Source organism: Lemur catta, chromosome 20, assembly GCF_020740605.2.
Source record: "Lemur catta isolate mLemCat1 chromosome 20, mLemCat1.pri, whole genome shotgun sequence".
NCBI lineage: Eukaryota > Metazoa > Chordata > Mammalia > Primates > Lemuridae > Lemur > Lemur catta.
In genome coordinates, this window is record NC_059147.1 from 27,131,304 (window position 1) to 27,153,174 (window position 21,871).

The following is a 21,871-nucleotide window of genomic DNA, read 5'->3' on the forward strand; positions in this document are numbered from 1 at the left end:
ACCAGTCACTGCAATGTTACTGCAACAAAACTATTACGGCATCAGGCTCCTTTTTGAAACCCTTCTATGTATTTACAGTCTCTTGTCACTTTTATAGTCAAATCAAAACTCTGTATCTTGGTTTCACAGCTCTGCATAATCTGGCCCCTGTCTTGGTTTCTATTCTTAGGTCTTGCTACCTCTCTTTTTCTTAACTTCATGTTCCATCCAGATTAAATCATCTTTAATTTCTCTAGCATGCTATGCTTTTTCTTGTTTCTAGATCTTTACTCATATAATTACCTGTGCCTGGCATAGGGTTTCTCCCTCTTTGAGATCTGAAGTTTTAATCATCCTTCTTTGGGAAGTCTTTTTCTATTCTTCCACACCTCACTCTCTGTATTAAGTAAAATTGCTATATGTCATCACATCTCCCTGTTCGTCTCCTAGCATTGCTCTTAGAACATGCATTTAAATCCAGAAATGGACTCTAAAGCGTGTGCTGTTAAGATTATCCCTTACAGGTTGTGCATTCTCTGGAAAAGTTCTGTGAAAATCTCTGAATCTCTATAGGTTCGTTGGGAAAATTAGGAAATGGTCTCCAGTTTGTTCTGAGACTAACATTAGAGTTATACATAAAAAATGTTTTCCAGATATATAAGTAGTCGATAATAATAATAGTGGTAGTAGATATGCTTCCTCCAAGTTTTCTGTTTGTATTTATTTCCCACAAAACTATGGCTCTTTGAGAGCAGAGACCAAGGCTGTGTCATTTATTAATTTATGTCCACACCAAGACAGGGAAGAATATGAGGTTTATTAAATGAATGGATGAAGTGTTTTGTTTGTTTGTTTGTTTTGTTTTTTGTACCACAGCCAGCCCAAGGAGTCCTACTTCCCCAGACCAGTGTGCATATGGTCCTTAATCCAGCTCTGATTAGCAGAAGCAGCCCCTAAAAGAGATGCTGCACAATGTGTTAGCATTCAGTGCCTTTGGGATGTCTTTGGCTCCATAATCTTACAGAGAGGGTCCTTGGATGGGATACATTGACAGGGAAAGGGATGCTGCATTGGACTGAGCAGGGTTCCTCACACTTAGGTAAAAGACTGACAAAAAAAGCAGCAACTTGGAACCATGTACACTGGATACTTCTGAGGGCCAGACCTGGAGTCTTAGATGCCTTTGCTCTCTGCACATTGCTGTTTTTATACACCTACAATCTTTTCTTTGTAAGGTCGAGTTGGTTACCTGAACAAGTCATGTGCAAGAGTGTGTGTGTGTGTGTGTATGTGTGATACCAATAATAGGATGAAATGAGCAAACATAGATAGATACACAGTGTTTTATTTTGAGATTATCATTACTCCAGGATCTGGATTTTACTGGGATAAGCTAAAAATGAAATTTCCAGAAGAATGAGGAAGAATACAATGTTTACCAAGATTTTTCTTTACTTTTTTTTCCCATTTCTTTCAAAGTGCTATGATGTGTAAATTTATCTTTGAATGAAGTCTTGGGAACTTGCTTTCACTTAGGTAGGTTGCATCTTGGCTTATCACGATGTTTTCAGATAGTAGTATATGATTGAATATGATATGAAGTAAAAATGGTTTTGGTTATTAAACACTTAATATAGCTACTTCTATGTTTTAATAATTTTCAAATAGATGTATAGTCTCAGATTCTTTATTCCCATATTTTAGGCAAAGTAACTGAAACTCAAATAAATGTGTTAATTTCTCCCATTTGTATAGTAAGAGAGACTTGAATCTTAGCTTTCTTCTCCCTTTGCTAATTTTAAACACAAGGGATCATCCAAACCTAAAATTATAATACAATTTATTAATTAGAGGCTATTAGAAAATGGAAGGAAAATATGACACAAATAAGTTTTAACATAAATAATGATAGCACCAATTTGAATGGTTTGTTAATTAGCAAAATGTTATGGAGAAAAGTGATACATACCAATACCTTCTGCTTCTCAAGAACTCCTTGTATGTGAATGGAAACTTCCATGAATGATATATTATTCAAATTTTCTTTTTTTAATAAAAATGCTAATGGAATATTAAAATGCACATAAATTAAAATGATCATAAATTAGGATTAATATCACATTAATGAATTATAATCCCACATTCATTAAGATAAAGTGGCATTTCAATATTTGTTCCTGTTAATAAATTAAATACAATAAATGAAAGGGATACATTTTGAGATTCAATAAATATTGATGTTATCTTATGCTTTAACTTTTTAAAATATTCAAAAGTAAAGTAGGAGATCTAGATGCATTTGGATTCTTTGTTGCTATTTTATGTCTTTTTTATAATCCTTTCTTTTCACTTATTGAAGCACTAAATACAATTTAAATCGGTGAAGAAAGCGATAGAACCTGTTCTGAATAGAAGAGATCCCAAGAGAACACAATATCTTTTGAATTTCTAGGAGTTTCTTTCCACAAGATTTTTTTTAAGGAGTAAATATTTGAAATCTCATGGTGTGCTAACTGGAACTGTATTGGCAGTTAAGTAACTGAGTTAAACTGAAAATATGTGCATTTAACCAGTACTTTGCCATGAATTTTTCTTTGAAAAATACATATATATGTACATATTGTTTTTTTTTTTTTTTATTTTAGCTTTTTCTAACAGGAGTCAACATACTGTAAAGGAGAAGCACTATATTTAAGAATATTCTTGTCTTCCTCTTAAGAACAAACTGTGAGAATTTTAAAACTAGGGATTCAATTCTCCCCAGCACCTACCAAAATGTTTCAGGCAGAGCATTTGCTTGATACATAAATTCAATTCATATTTGTTCAATGAATGTTTGTTGCCAGGACTTGAGATAGGTTTGGATTTCTGTTAGAAAGTTGTCATTTGCTGAAGGGGTTCATTCCTTTTCTAGAAAATGTGCTCCCATATTCTGGCCTCAGTGTTCTTCTCTAAAATGGAAATGATTTTCTTGGACCAGAAAAGTAGTAAGAATTAAAGGGGAAAAAATCCTGATAAAAATATAATATAATTCAGGTTATTAGAATTATTTTTGTTGTGTAAATATAGCAGACAGATCTGAATTGAACTCTGGGTCTACTATACTTCATTCTACCAAATGGGAACCTTGAAGAGGTGAGGTTATTATGTGCTGTGTTGAACCTCACATTTCTCCTGGTTCATATGAAATATTCTTAACTCATTTTTTTTTTGTTAAAATTAAGGGCATGATTATATGAGAAGTGATTTAGATACTCCTTGGCACACAGATAATGAAACATAAAAGGTAACTAATGATGGTAACTTTAAATAAATATATTGATACGTTGGGAAAAATACATACATTTTTGTATTTTCTTCTTGACCTTTTTATCATTCTGAAAGCATGGCAGCTTATACTAAACAGCTCAGTGTACTTTTACCTAACTGTTCTAACTTATTTAGATGAATTTCATTATATTTTATATTTGATTGATATCCACACCACTGTAATACACCCTTTGTACTGCTACTCATAGCAGAAATTGATGATGTGATGTAACAAGAACCAACTTGATATTCAAACAGGAGATAGTTAAAAAAAAAAAAAAAAAAAACAGTGTAGATTGCTCCATCACTAACAAATGCTACTTTTCATTTTAGCTACACACAGACCTGGATCCTGGGAGCAAAAAGATTAAGTATATCCTATCAGGCGATGGAGCTGGGACAATCTTTCAAATAAATGATATAACTGGAGATATCCATGCTATAAAAAGACTTGACCGAGAGGAAAAGGCTGAGTATACCCTAACAGCTCAGGCGGTGGACTGGGAGACAAGCAAACCTCTTGAGCCTCCTTCTGAATTTATCATTAAAGTTCAAGACATCAACGACAACGCACCGGAGTTTCTTAATGGACCCTATCATGCTACCGTGCCGGAAATGTCCATTTTGGGTATGTATGCTCCCATTTTCACAGAACTATTAAGAGTCATCTTTAAAATAGCTCCTGGCATCAAGGATGGTGTGTTGCTGAATGGAAGACGTTTATTACCGTCTTATCTCTAATTTGCATTTCCAAATCCCCCTTTTTGGCCTAAGTTCCGCAGCTCAATAGCTTTAGTCCCTTAGTAATAGGAACTGACGGAGGAACAATTTTATTAAAATATCTCTCCTTCCACGACAATACTTCAATAGGCTGAATTTGTATTCCTCTCATGGACTTGTAGTTTGAGTATTGTTACTGAGGCAGATTTATCAAGATTTGTTCCAACATGCCAAGCTAATCCTATTGATATTTGCTTGATGTTTAATTATTTGTTTATGTATATTCACATGCAGATGCAGCACATAGAGAAACAGAAAACCGTCTAGGTCTGTAGTGAGCCAGATACTGGATTGAGCTGGTGGGTGGAGGCTGGAGTGGATTAGGCTATCACCGTTACCAAAGAGAGTTCTGTTTTTGTGTGTATCTCAACTGAACATTTTTTAGGAGGCACTGCTATCACCATTGACTCCCTCCCACTTTTTCTGAGCCATTGAAGTATCCATTACGTTTTACAGAGCAATATATATATATGATATATATATATATATTTCAAAACATGATTTTAATATTTTTCCCCTTTTTTGAGCTTGCTTATCCATCCCCAAACCCTGACCTTGATACAGGAAACTTCTGACCCCAGACATGACATAATAAAAGGAAAAATTTTAGAGTTCCTTTTGTCTGTCAAAAGTAGTAGGCAGCATCCAAAATTCAAAGGATAAGATTACAAAAGTAATTTTCTATACGTGTAATACATACCCTGATTTGTTTCAAATTGCATTTAAGACAACCTATAAGACTGCCTGCTATCCAGTGACGTAGCGTAAGTTAGGAGTAGGTGAACCCGATAAGACACGTAAGAAACACAGGTAGAGATATAAATTGAAGGTCAGAATCAGGTAAATACAGACATGAACATTTACTACATCAAGCTCAAAAATCTGACCTTGAATTATCTGCCAGAGAAAAACTTGTTCAAGACCTTTATTTCCAAGTAACTTCTCAAAAAAATTACAAATACTTAAATATAAACACCAGAAAGAAATATATGGCTGAATAATGTCCTCAACGTCTTTACTGTTGATTCAAATAAAGGCAAGGTATTGATTATGGTTTTCAAGGCTAAATTTCTGACCGTTATTATTAGGAGGTACAGTAGAGAATATTCTTACTTTCTCAATGTGGTCTTGACATTTTAATTTATTTTAGGAATCTGATGAGATACTTTGTGTGTGTGTGTGTGTGTGTGTGTGTGTGTTTATAGCATTCCTCATGGAAATTAATTGGGATTTAAATTTCAAATAAAGAAAAATTCTTGGTAGAACAAGTGTCTTAATTTGCAAATAACTTACTCTCATGCATTTCTGAGAAAGGGAATATCTTGGTTCTTCTCCTCTACTTGATCTGCTCCTTTTATGTTTGAATGAATTTCCCTTATTTTGTCACTTACTCTTTAAGATTATTTTGTTCCTCATAGTTCTTTTTCCTTTCTCTCATTGCCTTTTCCTATTCTTCCTCCTTTCTCAGCCTTCTCCTTTTAGTCTTCCTCCTTCTCCTGCTTCTGTTTCTTCTCTTTTTTCCCCTCCCCTCTCCTTTCCTGTCTCCCTTCCCCAGCTGCCTTTCCTGGTCAGCCCGTGTCTTCAGTCATCTGCTTAATGTGGATGGCTTTAAAATCATATGCCCTGCTTCATCTGCTGGGTAAGCTGGTTACCCACGTTCTAGTTGCTTCATGAACACTTTCACCTGGACATCCAACTGGGCTCGAATCCCACATTAAAAATCAACTCATTACTTTTTCTTATGAAATTAACTTTTTTCGCTTTCTGACTTCTATGACTTTATCAATAATTCCAAAACACTCTAAAATTCCATGTGCAGAATGTCAGAGATACTGTTGAATCTTTCCTCTCTCATTAAGCCTCAGCAGTATCTTGCCTATTTAATCCCTAGTCACTCCTAATAGTAATGTGATTTTTATTTTTATTTTTTTTTGAGACAGGACCTTGCTTTGTCCCCTGGGCTAGTAGAGTGCAGTGGAGTTTTCACAGCTCACTGCAAACTTCAAACTCCTGGGTTCCAGCAATCCTCCCGCCTCAGCCTCCCGAGTAGCTAGAACTATAGGTGCGAGCCACCACACTGGGTTAATTTTTCTATTGTTTTGCAAAGATGGGGGTCTCACTCTTGCTCAGGCTGGTCTAGAACCTCCTGACCCCAAGCAGTCTTCCCACCTTGGCCTCCTTAAGTGCTAGGATTACAGACATGAGCCACTGAGCTGACCTGCAATGTAATCTTAATGCATCATTTCATTTCATTCTTATGACCACCTTCCTGGATCAGATTTTAATGCCTCTGCTGGATTATAGATTGTCTCAGTAATGTTATAAATTAGGATGTTTGATTCTGACCATGTTACTTAGCTAATCTATGTATCTATTTATGCTGGGACAAAAATCTCCCTTACATTCCATAAGGGTTCATTTTTCACAGAATAGTTCCCTAGCTCCTTAACCAAGGGAATTTTTATAGCCTGGCTTCATCTGATCTCCTTTCTTATCTACCTACAACATGACTTTGGTAGATACACTCAGCAAATCAAAAGTGATTTCAGGTCTTCATATCTTACCCGTGTGTTTCTTCTGCCAAGACTCTATTTTGTCTAGCTCTTATGTAAGGAATTCTATTTTTGTTTATTTATGCCTGCTTACCAAAACTGAATTGCTTCTTTATGGCTGGCTGAGATGACACTTTTTCTAGGAAAACTTCTGTGACTTTCTGGCAGGAAGTTACCTCCTTACCATCACCCCCACCACAAAAAAAGAAACACAAATAAGCAAAAACACCTCCATCTTTGCACTTCTTTTGGATTCTGACACACAAACAAGAACTGAGAAACACTATACTTATTTTTCTAATTGTTTGGTCAACTCATTTAGGTCAGAGAACTTGCCTAATTCATCCTTTTCATCCAAATTACAGTAAGATGGTTTTAAAGAACTTTTGGCACCTACGATACATACAGCACACTTTATCTTAATTGCTAATAAACAGTGAACAAGGAAGATATTATTTTTGCCTCATTATTATGATCTGTACATCTTCATGCCAAGGCTGTACCTATTAATTGTAAATGTGTCAGAGACTCCCATTTCTGTGTATATTACTCATGTGCCTGATAGATCTGTTGAGAAAGAAAACCCCAGAAACTTTTGCAAATGTCAAGGCCATCTTCAAAAGAGAAAAGAATTTTAAAAATATAATTAGCTACATAATGAAGTGTCTATGTATGCCTGTAAATATATGAATATATGTATTTTTTCTCCATCTGAATTTTTTTTCTTGCTAAGGGAGTAGACCCTTAAATAATCCACACTAACATATATGCAGATCTCTCTGTCTCCATCTATATCTATATATATATTTAAATCTTTAGCCTGTGACATGTCTTCTAAAAATCATAGGGAATGTGTTAAAATTAAGGTGTGACTTTGAATCCGGGTTCTATCCTTTAAAATATGGTTTACGTTGAAGTTCAGGGAGGTTAAATTATTGCCCATTTTCTTTAGCTACAATGCAAAGATAATATTTTCCAACTTACTTGCATTGTGTGAGAGGTGAATAACAAACTACAAGGTAAGAGTATGGCATAAAGCAACTAAGTGTTCCATAATTGGTTGTTGTGGTTTTTAAAATTATTTTTATTAATCTGTTCCCCACCTTGCCTTCGGACCTTTCCGTATGTGTCGATTTTACGCATTGGGTGTCTGGTTTCTGTTTGACTCCAGTCTCTCTGGTTAAAGGAAGCAGAGGCAGCTGCACTATTTTATTGTCAAGTGTGAATTATTCCCTTCATTTCTCATGAAGGTGAATTTCAGGAGGAAGGTCAGCTACCATCTCCTTTTTCTGCCTGTTGCCACTGTTCTCTCTTAGCCTGTCTCTTCCCTCCCCTCCTTCCTTCTTTCATTTTTCTTCCTCTGCTCCTGCAGAAATGCCAGCACGTGCACCTGTGTGCCCCAAGGAATGCCAGCAAAGGGTGGGGGGGGCGGTTCATTGTGCAGAAAGTGAAAAATAAAATTCTAATTCAGAAATTTACCAATATTAAATTGAAATGAATGTGATGTTCAAGAACTGTCTGCCAGTTGACAAGCTGTCAAGACAAAACACACATATATATTTGCCCAAATGGCAGCCAAATTATTTTAGAAATATCTTATTTGGGAGCTGAAGACATAGTTCTTTTATATTCTACTGCACATTTCATAACTTGATGAGAATTCACTTTCATAGCTATACTGCATAAATAGAGGCATGTGAGCTTGTCTGATTTTAAATGTGGATCTCACACTAGCATTGTTGAAGTTAGTTTTTTAATAGAAATTTGCTACATTTATTAAGTTCCAGATACTTTAAATAGATATTGTTTATGTATACTAGGGTGAGGAGTGTTTTAGCCCTGATTGTTCTTCTAAACCTGGATTTGAATAAAATGAAATTTTATTTGACTTTGACTTAGATTTCCAGGTTATTTGGCTCCAAATCTGACTTCTTGTGTAAGTGACATAACCCATCTCAGATTTGCTTTATCTGTGTAATGTATATAGCAATCCCTGCCTAAAAGTATGTTTTGAAAAATTCAATGATTATATTTAAGGTGCTAACTACTTGGCCTTCTAGACTTAATTTATGCTTCAAAATATGCATATTGGAACAAACCCTGTTTTATTCTAAAGGGCATATTAGTGAAGGTGGGAGTAAAAGGATGAGAAAGAGCAGTGCTTAAGGTGGTAGGCATTATTGCATGGTTATGTGCACAGTTATGTAAAACATGACACTGGGGGTTTTCTTAGTTTCCTTTGAGATTTAGGGTTTCTTTAATGATGATCAATATTTACTGAGGAATTGCTGTATGCCAGAAGCTGTTTTAAACATTTCTAGTATGTACAATAATCCTATAACATTAATACTAATATTAGTTTCTCTATCATTATTTTAAAACAGAAAAATGGGGAAAATATTAACAATAGCTAATATAAAGCCAGATATTAAGGGGAGGGGCTGAGATTAAAATCCAGACATCTGGCTTTCCCTCCCCTGGGCTTAACCAGTATGCTCTACTGCTCTTTGATAGTATCTCTAGAGAATTCTGTTTATATGAGCATGATGATTCTGCTACATATTTATAGTAGTTAATGTTTTTCCAAGGTGGAAGAGCTCTGGAGGTCAGCATACTTTGCAAATTAAATTTTAAGAACTGAGAGGGGAGTTGGATAAGAAGTTTGAGAGAGGTATTGCACAATTTTCAAGATAGGATTTAAGTACTTTAAAAATGTCACAACAATATATCATATAGAATTTCGAATAACAATAAAAATAATTAAGAGCCACAGGGTGAATGACTGGGGCTAAAATGCTGCTGTGAATGTATTAAAGATAAAGAGTAATGAGAGTAACTTATTTATTAATACCAATGTTTCCAGTGCTTTTATTTATTTATTTATTCAATTTCAGAATATTATGGGGGTAAAAATCTTTAGGTTACATATATTACCTTTGCCCTGCCCGAGTCAGAGCTTCAAGTGTGTCCATCCCCCAGACGGTGTGCACCATACCCGCTAGGTGTGAATATACCCATCCCCTCCTAAATGGACTCTGGGTATCCTAGTGGTGAATGCAAAAGTAGAATGCATGTTTCACCAAGAAAAAAAAAAGTAATTGAAATTTTAGAAGAAGGTTAAGAAATGACTTAGTAAATACATATTTGAAAAAGGCAAATCTCACTACTTTCCAAAGGCTTATCCCTGAAGAGGTTACGGAAGTCATTATACAATATGCCAGAACTCTCACTCCCCTTGAAAAATGACTAAGCCAAATGAAAAATGTTACACTGATTAAATAATTTCCGTCTTTTTCCTCCTGAAAACGTGCCTGTGTGTTATGCTTGTTCTCCGATATTTTCTTACTACTCCTATTATGCCTTTTCTTTGTATATGTGTCCTTTTAGGGTAATCTTTGTCTTCTTTTGGAGGAAGACCCATAGAAATTACACACTATTTCTTTTATGTTTTTTCTCTGTAATTTAGCATAAATTTAATCTTACAGTTGCAAAATGCCATCCAAATATATTATTCCTGAACCATTTGATAGTAAGTTGTTGATATTTTTCCTCATGCCTCAGTAAGTCCTCCCCCATGGATGTTTTTCTACACTGCCACAAAACAGCTACTAAAATTAGGAAATTAATATTAGCACGCCACTGCTAACAAATGCACAGGCCTCAGTCAGATGTCTCCAGTTGTTCCAATAACATCCTTTTATAGTAAAAGTATCATACTCAGGACCACACTTGCAGAGGACTCTTACAATTTCGAAGATATCTTCCGTCTTTTCTTCACTTCACATCCTTTACACTTGATGATTATGGAGCAATTATTTTTTAGAATTCTTTAGTTAGGATTTTCTGATGTTTCTTTGAGATTCGATTCAGAATATGCATTTTCGACAATACTATCCCAGATAATATCTCACTGATTTGTATAAGGTTGTACAAGATTTTGATTTATTCCATTATTGGTGACAGTAATTTTGAACACCTCATTAAGGAGTTATCTATGTGTCACCATTGTCGAGTTAATCTTTTTTTCTTTTTGTGCTTAATACTTTGTGGGAAGATACTTGGAATTTATATAAAGATTGCATTCCACATAAAATTACTAATCCAAAACTTTAACATCCATTGAAGTTTGCCAAATTAATGATTCCTATGAGAGCTGCCAAGTGGTGATTTTCTTAATTCCATCTACATTTATTTGTCAGTGTTCTTCTACAAGGAAAAGCTTTCTCTTCTTCCCACTTATTTGCTTGTGTATTTATTTACATTAGTTTTGACTTCTATATTTCTGTTTTTTCTAGTGAGTTACAACAGGTTATTTTAATTATTTATCTTGATGCTCTGAGTACCTCAGTCTGTGCCATGACATGACCTTGGAGCTGACACTGTGTCTTATTAATACGCCTCCATCATTCTTTGGGTACTTTCTTACCAAAGTGTTTGAGGCTCATTTTGTACTTGCCCTAGCCAAGCCCTAGAATAAGACACAAAGATTTACACAAGATTTATACAAAGACGTCTGGTTCCATCTAAAGGAGAATTGTATTTATGTCCCAAAGTCTGGGTATCAGTAGTGTTAATTACCATTGGGCTGTCACTGTTCCCAAACCTTCTCAATGGACAAGGCTGAGCTAAGAAAGGCATGGGAGCATTTACAGGCACACACATATACACACACACACTTATCTATCTGTACTGGGCTGAATAGTGGTGCCCAAAATTTTGTGTCCATTCAGAACCTTAGAGTGTGACCTTACTTGGAAGTAGGGTCTTTGAAGATATAATTAGGTACTTGAGATCATTTTTGGCTCCTAAATCCAATGATTGGTGTCCTTATATAAAAAGACTGTGTAAAGACACAGACACACACAGGGAAGAAGGCCATGTGAAGATGAAGCCAGAGATTGGAGTTACGCCACCATAGCCAAGAAATGCCAGGACCCACAATAGCTGCAAAGCGTGTGGAGGAATGAATTCCTGGAACCAACATGGAAGGTGTTGAACCTGCTAACATCTTGATTTGGGACTCCAGGCCTGTAAGAGAATCAATTCTTGTTGTTTTAAGCAACTCAATTTATGACACTTCATCACAGCAGCCTGAGGAAACTGATGCACTTTCTATCTATCTATTATTTAATAAAAACCATGAGTTCATCTCTGTAATTCCAATTCTAAAATAGCACCTCAGGGTTCATTTTGATTATTTTTCCCTTTCTCTCACAGTGAGAAACCTGGGTCTCCTTATTCATAATATATTTATTAATTGGATTAACCCTCCTCTGTGAAGTAACTTATCTCTATTTGCTCCCTCTCTCCATGCCCTGCTCCCTCGCACAAATACGTAGCTACCCTCCCACTCTTTCTCCACCTCTTCACCCTCATGTGGAGTCCCATCTTCCCAACCATACCTGGTGGCATTTGGATTGAACTGTTCAGGCAGAAGGTAGACAGGAATGGAGGCAGAAACTACACAATACTCTCTACTTTTATTTTTCTATATTTCTGGATTGTTTCTTATTATATAATAGATCTATGGCAATATTTCCTAATCTGTATTCAACATTGGTTTAGTGCGAAAAAAGTCAAATGTATTTAGAAAACACTCAATTAAAGAAACTAAAATTATTTTTCCTACTTTGGTCTTTAAAGTATTAACATATCATACTTTGATAAATTCATACTATCAACTCTTTTGGAGATTTAGACATACTATATATTTCTTTTGGAGATTCAAATTCATTTATATCAGCCTAGAAACCATTTTTTAAAGAAGTATCTTGAAGCATTACAGAATTTGACTCTACAAAAGCTCTAGAAACACACATCTAATGAGAATACATTTTTGATTCTATGCATGGTCACATGTTAATTTAGCATGCAGCTAAATAGTGAAATTTGCAGTTTCTAAAATGTGAATTGTACATTTTGATGACTACAGCTTACATGGATTAGCCTGCTATTCTTATCATTGCCCAGCACATATTTTAGCCCCAAATAAAGAATAGTCCCAAAGTAATAAAGTGATTCATTTCATATTATTTTATTATTAAAGAAATAAGTCACGTAGGTTTAAAAGATCAAAGGATGAACATACTGACAGACTGTCTTAAACCTAACACACTTCTTTTTTATAATTTAGAGGTTGTGGCTTTTTTCCTCTCTCTAGGCTAGATTTTAAAAGGATTCAGCAGGATTTCTCTATTTTTAAAGGAGAGATGCAAAGTGAGAAAGGGGAGAAATATATCTTGATGGATTTGATTATATTTTTTGTCTTGTTTGATTCAGAATGACGAACAAAATTGAAATTCTTTAGGAAAACATGGGCGGGAAATCATGAGGATTGAAATAAATACTCTCAAAAGAAATCCAGCTGCTATACCTGATATGAATGCCTATAACAGCTGTGCTTCCAAAACTCCACGATGGGCCGAGGATTCTGTAGTTTCTCTTCTGCATAAAGAGGCTAAACCTCCATTAGGCATATGTAGGCGGTTGGTATAATAGCTGAATCTTATTTTTTAAAAAAATCTCATAGTGAAAGTGAAACAGTGGTTTCCAAAATGAGGACTTTGGTTGTTCCCGAGGGTCTCCCTCAACGGTCTATGTTTTAGAAATTATCAGAGTATCCAAAAGGAAACGTTGGTGACAGTTAACTCTGAGGAGTGTCTAAAGTGCATTAGTCTTCCAAGCAGCATTATGTTTTCTATATTGTGGCTGAAATCAAGCCTAAGCTTTGATTTAGTGATGGAAATATAAACAAGGTTTGTCTGAATAATTTGTGTGATAGGGAAGCTCCTCCCATCAAGTTTTGCTTTTAATGCTTGCCCTTCTTACTCCCTAAATTTTAATATTACATTTTATCAATCAATTAATTGATAACAGAGATACAGTTAATCAATTTTGTTGTTCCTAACAGTTTGCTGTTTTTAGGAGGTCAGCTCCTATTCCTGATCTCTTCAATTGTAACATTCTTTGGTTTAAGCCTCAACATTGTATATATTTTATATGAATTATATATATCATATATATGTATAAATACACAACAGCAATGTAAAATAGTTAGGGAAGTCTATTATAATTCTATAGAAATGCTGCTTTCAGGCCTGGCATGGTGGCTCACACCTATAATCCTAGCACTCTGGGAGGCTGAGGTGGGAGGATTGCTTGAGGTCAGGAGTTCGAGACCAGCCTGAGCAAGAGCAAGACCCTGTGTCTATTAAACAAACAAACAAACAAACAAACAAACCCACTGCTTTCAGTCATTTTGAAAACAGTTAAAATTCTAGAACTATGCCTAATGAGGCTGTCTCAATAGCCTCAGATCCACCTAACTTGGGATCCTATTACCAAAATAAGCTGGGTGTTTTCGGTGAGCTCTTCCTTTGAAATTGATCTATGGACTAAGGAATTTTAAGGAAGAAGTAGAAAATCTTTGAATTATTTCTAGAAGATGAATTTTCAATCATTAGCCTATAAAAGTTCATCATCATGATATAAATCACAAGAAAATGTGATGAAAAACCTCATTTGAAGCTGGGTGCAGTGGCTTTACCTGTAATCCTATCACTTTTGAGAGGCTGAGGTGGGGGAGGATGGCTTGAGCTCAGTCAGGAGTTTGATACTAGCCTGAGCAAGAGAGAGACCCGATCTCTACAAAAAATAGAAAAATTAGCTGGGCATGGTGGCATACACCTTTAGTCGCAGCTGCTCTGCAGGTTGAGGTAGGCAGATCGCTGGAGCCCAGGAGTTTAAGGTTGCAGTGAGCTATGATGGTGTCACTGCACTGTGGCCCAGATGACAGAGCAAGACCCTGTCAAAAACAAAAAAGAAAGAAAGAAAAAAAAGAGGAAGAAAGAGAAAAGGAGGAAGGGAGGGAGGGAGGAAGGAAGAAAGGACCTCATTGATTTTTTAAGTGGTAATACCGGTTATCACTTTTGTTCTATAAAGTAGAATATTGCATAACAACATATTTCAAAAAAAGTACAAAAAAGTTGAAATTTTAACCTACTGAAAAGTTTAACAGTCTCTCCCTCTAACCCCACCCCTACAGGTGAACAATGAGCCACTCCATGTGAAATATGATTTGTTGCTTCGGTTTGATTTAGAAACCTACCTCTATCTTCTATTCATTCACATATGTCTGATCATCTGAATTGGTGTTTCAGAGGAACAAAATTAAAGACTGACTCAACATTAGGAATATGTAGGTGAAGAGGCAACACTGATGATGTGTCTCAACCTGTGTCCTTAAACCAATTTATCTACATACACATTGAACAATAGTTTCTAGGCCTATTCACAGTGGTAGCTGAATGTTAAAGTTTTATTTCCCTTTTAAGTTTTTTGTTCTGTTGTATACCTGTGCTGGCTAGTTGGAATTATTTTAAACTCAACTTGATTATCCTAGTGTCATCTCTTTAAATTCTTCAGAAATATATTTTCTACTCACTCACAACTTGGCTCTTGCTATTTCTAAGTACATTGATTAACTTCTTTGAAAATTACACCCTACTTCTCTGTTCTCAGAGAAATGTTCTATGGCCATCACTTCAACCAGGCCTATCCTGAACTCTTCTGAAGAAAATAAGATATCTACTGCTTTCTAATCAAGGAATGTTCTGATGCTTAAAATGCTGAAAAGTATTTTCAAATCAGTAAATCTTCACTTATCCTACAGAGAATCAAAACACTCAAGGAAAACTCGGTATTATAGATGGAAGGCTAAGAAACTCAGGTAGGATTCTACCCAGACAATCCCATGATTCTGTTGCCTTTTTTGCCTCTTTGCTCTCCTATGAGAATTAATATTCTAGGGTTCAACATATTTATTGGTTCCAGAAGACAAAAGCGCAAATCTTTCTTGTTATTCAAGCTGCATGTGCGTGTAGAGCTCTGTAAATTAGAATCAGCACTCACAGTGGTATGAGTTTTTTTTTTTTTTTTTTTTTTTTTTTTGTTGTTGTTATGTAACTAGACTAGGAAATCATGAATTAAAAAGAGCTGGAGAGTAAAGCTCATAGAATGTAGCCTTTGCTCACATTCGCTGGTCAGAGAAATGAATTAACTACATGTCAGGGCAGCTCTGAAATATATATTTGTGAAATTCTGAAGCCTTGGTTGAAAATGAATGCGGGACACCTTTGTCAATATATTTTTGGTGTGTGACATGCTTTTCTCAGAACCTTGCCTCTCACAGCCAGTGGGGGTTTCCTTGGGTCTCTATGTATGCATGTGTTATTATTACTTTAACTGTGATATATGTGTATCATAGGCTTTATTGAACTTTCTGGATTCACTGGACTTTGAAGATTGTCATTTGAAATTTAGACTGGAATGCATTAATTCTTTGGTTGATTAGCAATCATAGTTTTGTGAGTTTTATGGCATTTTTTTCTGTTCTCCCCACCTGTAATTCCTCACATATATATTTTTGCATATATGCATTTGATATATAATTAGATATTCTAAGAAAAGACAAAAATAGTTACAATATGAGGCTGTAGGTGGTGGGGGATGTTAACCACATAAAGTTAAATGGTTTTGAAATAAGCGTTGAAATGCCTATACATTATTCCTTCTGAAATCCAAAGCAATGTTATTAGCTTAAGGCTAGCATAATAAATAATTTTACTACTTCCTAGGGATTCATATTTAATAAATGTTTGTGCCAGATGTTGTCCTAAGCACCATACATATACACTCATTTAATCTGCCCATAACCTTACAGGGTGAATTTTATTATTATTTTACAAATGAGAAAACTGAGGCACAAAACCATAGTGTAACTCCCTCAAGGTCTTATTGCTGGGAAGACTAGAGGCTCCCCATGAGACCAACAGAACCACTAATAGTCTGCAGAATAAAGGAGTTATTACGAGGATTCGAATTTATCCATTAGAAAGCAGAGAAAGCAATCTACACAAAGCTACTGCTTCTGCCTCAGGTCATGGGAAGGAAGGCTGGAAATGAAGTGGGAAAGATGAGGAATACACTGGAATCCAAGAGGACAAACTGGAACCCTTGAAGACAACCTGGCACCTACATCTGGCTCTCATACCTCAACCTGTTACATGCTTTGGGTAATCTGCAGGAGAAGCTGGTGCCCTTTGTCATAGAGCTTTACACATATCTGACCCAGGACTTAGAGATTCTAAAGGGGCAAATGCTCTAGGAGCGTGAGCTTGGGTGCTACTTCATGCCAACATGGTGAGCTTGCAGATCAGCTGAACCATGCATGAGCTGCCCCAGTGCCTGAAGCCCTACACGCACTTTGTGTCTTCAGTCTCCCCTCCTGCCTTCAAAATCTCATGCCAAACCTAACAGGGGCAACACAAGGAAGGAAGTTCTAGAATAGAATTCCAGTTCAGCTAAATTGATAGAGAACAAAGCCATGATAGATAAATTGTTTAGTTTGCTTCTGTTATAGGCTAGATACATGTAAAACACTGTATAGATTTTTAGAAGGGGGCAGTATATATGTCAAGCATTATTGTTGTATATAAGGATTATATATCATATTGGTCAAGTATTATTATCACATTTTAATAGTAAAAAATGTAAATAAAGTGGATTTTTGCTGGGGCTGAATTATGTTCCCTCAAAAGTCCTCTGTTGACACCCTAACCCTTAGGACTTCCCAATGTGATTGTGTTTGGAGGTGGGTCTTTAAAGAAGCAATTTAAAGTTAAATGAAGTCATATGGTGGGCACTAATCCAGTCTTGAATGGTGTCCTTACAAGAAGGGGAAATTTGGACACAAAAAGAGGCACCAGGAGCACATATCCATGGAGTGACCACCATGTGAAGGGGCAGCAGGAGGGAGGCCATCTGCAAGCCAGACAGAGAGAGCTTGGGAGGGAGAAAGACCTTTTCTTTCTTTCGTTTCCTTCTTTTCTTTCTTCTCTCTTCTCTTCTATCTTCTCTTCTTTCTTCCATTAAGGACTCATTGTTCCTTTTAATACTTTGAGGTACAATTCAATGTAACTTTATTTTCTTGCTTATTCCACCCAATTCCCTAGTTTTGGCTATTGAGAGCTCTTTTAATTGGCTCCTCTGTCCCTTTGGCAGAATCCCATTTTTTTTTTTTTTAACATTTTTTAGCACTTTCTTGCTTCCTTGTACTACAAGTTGCTCCAGGCTCATGTTGTATATTTATTGCCCTGATTCTAGAATTAGCCATTTCCCCCAGAAGTCCTGGTTCCTTTCATTAGAGAATAGTGTTCAAAACCAAGATCTGGGTGCTAGGTGTACTTTTTGCTGCTGGCTTGCCTTTGCTTCTAGGTGCCCCCAGCTGATAAAGCAAGGACAAATATATGTGGATATACTAACGTTTTTGTCATCCAAGTACCTCATTGTTTCATTACAGTATGCATGTAATCCAGCCCCCCATGGGAACTAACTTTATCGGCTAGAGTACAATGCAATGCGCAGTTACTTTTGGCTCTAGTCTTACCTACTCCATTCATTTTCAAAATTACTTGGGTTTGCTCCTTTCCCTCTTAATCCCCTTCAGTAAGTTTTTAAAAATGCATTTGTAATATAGTTATATAATTTTGTTACAGTTTGCATTCCATCCTGGGAACTCCCAACCTTTTCAATTAAGTTTTAAAATTTACATATATTAAGGTTTACTCTTTGTACTATAAAGTTCTATGGATTTTGATAAGTATATAGTAGCATGTACATCACTGTGTCATAGAGAATAGTTTTACTGCTTTAAAAAGTCCTTTCAGCTTTAAAAACTAAACTTCCTCACTTCTTGAGCCCCTGACAACCACTCATCTGTTTATTGCCTGTAGTTTTATATTTTCTAGAATGTCATATAAATGATATATAGTACGGAGAGCTTTCACTTAGTAATCTAAATTTAAGATTCACCTGTATTTTTGCATTGCTAGATAGTTCATTTCTTCTTACCACTAAACAGTATTCCATGGTATGAATTACCATAGTTTGTTTGTCCACTCATCTATGGAAGGACATTCTGATTGCTACCCATATTTTTGTGATTATGAATAAATTTGTTGTAAACATTTAGGTATAGATTTTTAGGTAGACAGACGTTTTCTTGCTTAAGATTGCTTTTGCTATATGGGGTCTTCTCTGGTTCCATACAAAGTGTAGAATTAATTTTTCTAGATCTGTGAAAAATGATGTTGGCATTTTAAGAGGGATTGCATTGAATCTGTAGGCAACTTTGGGTCGTTTAAAAATGTTGATTCTGTCGACTCATGAGCATGGTATGTTTTTCTACCTGTTTATATCCTCTGCTATTTCCTTCCTCAGTGTTTCGTAGTTCTCCCTTTAGAGGTCTTTTGCAATAGTTCATAAGGGTTCCCTTTTCTCTACATTTTGCCCCACAATTGTTATCATTTGTCTTTTTCATAATGGACATTCTAACTGGAGTAAGGTGATATTTCATTGTGGTTTTGATTTGCATTTCCCTGATGATTAGTGATGTTGAGCATTTAAAAAAATATACCTGTTGGCCATTTGTATGTCTTCTTTTGAGAAATATCTATTCAGATCTTTTTCCCATTTTTAAATTAGGAGCTTGGAGAAGATTTTTTTTTATAGATCTTGTTTATCAAGTTGAAGAAGTTCTTCTCTATTTCTAATTTGCTGAGAATTATCAGCTAACAAGTGATAAGAAATTTATGATGTAAATTAATCTATACTTTACAATGTACATGATTACAGTATTACTCAGAGAATTTAACAAGTTAAAGAATCTCATTTTAATTACCTTAACCAAAATACTGACTGAAGTCCTACAAACAATGTGTAAAACACTGTAAAGATACCCACATTGGTTATCAGGTAGAACAATGACATAAAACCTAAAATGGAAAGAATAGAGTCAATTTAGAGGTGAACAGAAGTAGCTGAGTAAGTTCCAATGATCACATTATATGTGGAAAATATCTTAAAATTCAGTCAGACCTTTGTGCCTTTGGGAAATGCTTCCAAAGAGGAATTATTATTATTTTTTCTTTCTTCTACTCAAAATGGGTCCTACTGCTCCGATTCTTTGAAAATGTGGTCATGGACAGTCTGTTCACCAAGTCATCACTACCAACATGACGGTGTTTATTCCTCTTCTCTGAAAGTTTGTGTGAGAAAAGGAATGAGTGAAGGAATGGATATCTTATAGTCAACACCACTGATAGAGAACCTACCTTTTTCAAGGCTGCAGTGAACATCCACTGTCTGCCTAACTCATGCTGAGTTTACTCTGCAGTAATGATCCATCTCCCTGTTGACAATGTGATATACCAGCAGCCAGTTTATATTGGGTTTTTTTCCTACTCTGGGACACAGGCAGACAGTTGACCAAATCTAGTTCAATTGGTCTCAACGGCAGATATTTTCCAAGAAAACTGGGAGGATGCTGAAAACGTACCTTCCCAAGTAGCTCAATATAAAAATCTGTGAACTTGGGAAGCATCAGGTAAACATCATCTTTTCATGCTATATATTAGAGAAAAAGAGTAAAGCTAGTCTTAATGGAAGTGCAAGGGGATGGAATGGGCAACCAAGGCAAGAAAAATGCGAAACTATGAAACGTGCAGGCCTTTTTAATCTCTGGTTCTAGAAACAAACTGAATTTCCGGCAATTCCTACCTCTCTGGCTTCCATGATACTTCCATCTATATATAGAAGACAACTCAAAAAAGGGAGGGACATCTTATGTTTCTTAAAGACAAAAGTCTCCTAAGAAATACACAGTAGTCTGCTGGATGCTGTGGGTGACAATGAGTTGTCCGAAGGAATTTTAGTCTGTTAGAGAGAGGACATAGAAGCATCTTGTTTCCTGGCTATGTAAACAGTGTATAAAGATAACACATATTTATACTCATATAAATTTTGTGCAGTTGTCTCATTATGTGGGCTTTAAGAATAGACTATCACTCTTGTGTCTTCGTTGTGAAAGATCTTGGCTCCTTGACATAAGGTATGGTTGTGAACGTTAGTACTATGTAGTACATATCTTCAAGCTATAATAAGAACAAACTAGGAAGTTTTTTCTTCATCTGCCGTTGACTGCTGCACAGATAAAAGCAATGAGCTGAAATGCTAAATCCTTGGGAAAGTTAGAGCCAGAGGTGAGGGTGGGAATATCCTTTCTACCAGGCTTATAAAAAGATCATGCGTCTTCTTGAACTGGGAGAGAGAATGAGAGAAGGAATAGTCTCAGTTCAGTATCAGAAAAGACTCCGTGCTGACTGCAGTGTCACTCTTCCATCCATTTATATTCACAGATCCCATTAATGGATGCAAGATAAACTACAGTCTTCTGTGCTTTGTTCTTTTATAAATTACTATTAAAGTAAACGAGATGATCAAGACTGAAAACAAAGGGCAAAATTCATTTCCGAGCATGTCTTTATTGTCCTTTTCTCACCTTGACAGAATAATCTGAATAATGATAATCACCCCAGGTTTCTTTTTTTATTTTTTTTTCTTTTCTTGAATTGCTATTCCTGTGTAATTATTAGGGCTGCTGACACCGTTAGGTGACAATGAAATAATATCAAACAATTCCCACACATTTATGTATATGTAATAAGTTACAATGTCAAAATTAAATGAAAGGAGAAGTGCTAGTATCCATCTTAAGAGCTGCTCTTAAAGTGTCTCACAGCTCCAATAAACACTATGTAAGTGCCCTGTTAGGGCCTTTTTTAGGGAAGCCATTAGTGAAGCAAGTGAGACCATATGACATGAATCTAGCAATGTCTCCACTCCCTGACTGAGCACTAAGGGCGTTAGTAACTTAGATGTCTCATTAGCATAGATAGCAATTCTTATTCCTCTTTTGGCTTTTCTACATTTTCTCCTTTTCTTGCTCCCCATACATATTTTAATATTCTGCATTGAAGTATAATATCCTTCCAGTAAAATGCATATATCATAACAGCACAAGCTGAAAAAGTTTGTGTAACCAGCACCCAAATAAAAAATCAGAACAGTGCCAGCCCTGCAAATCCATTCCCATGTTCCCTTCCAATCACTGTTCCCACAAGAATAACCAATGTCCCCACTTCTAATAGCATAGATAAGTTTTGTCTGCTTTGTACTTTATATAAATGAACTTTATATACAATGTATGCTTTTATGACTGATTTCTTTCTCTCAGTACCCCAAATAATCTCGTAACGAGGTCTACCAAATTTACAAGACATCTAAATGAAGCACTAAATATATTCATTCTTATAATCACTAATCATGTTGACCCTCACTGCTCCTTTCCTTGT

At 35.8% G+C, this 21,871-nt stretch overlaps 1 protein-coding gene across 1 annotated transcript in view; it reads left to right on the forward strand.

Annotated features, from left to right (window-relative positions):
- CDH8 (cadherin 8) overlaps positions 1–21,871 on the forward strand; it is a 333,702-nt gene that overhangs the window by 108,044 nt on the left and 203,787 nt on the right. Inside the window, exon 3 of the mRNA XM_045534039.1 lies at positions 3,622–3,916. Within this exon, the coding sequence (XP_045389995.1) occupies positions 3,622–3,916 (295 nt within the window). The remainder of the gene's footprint in view (positions 1–3,621; positions 3,917–21,871) is intronic.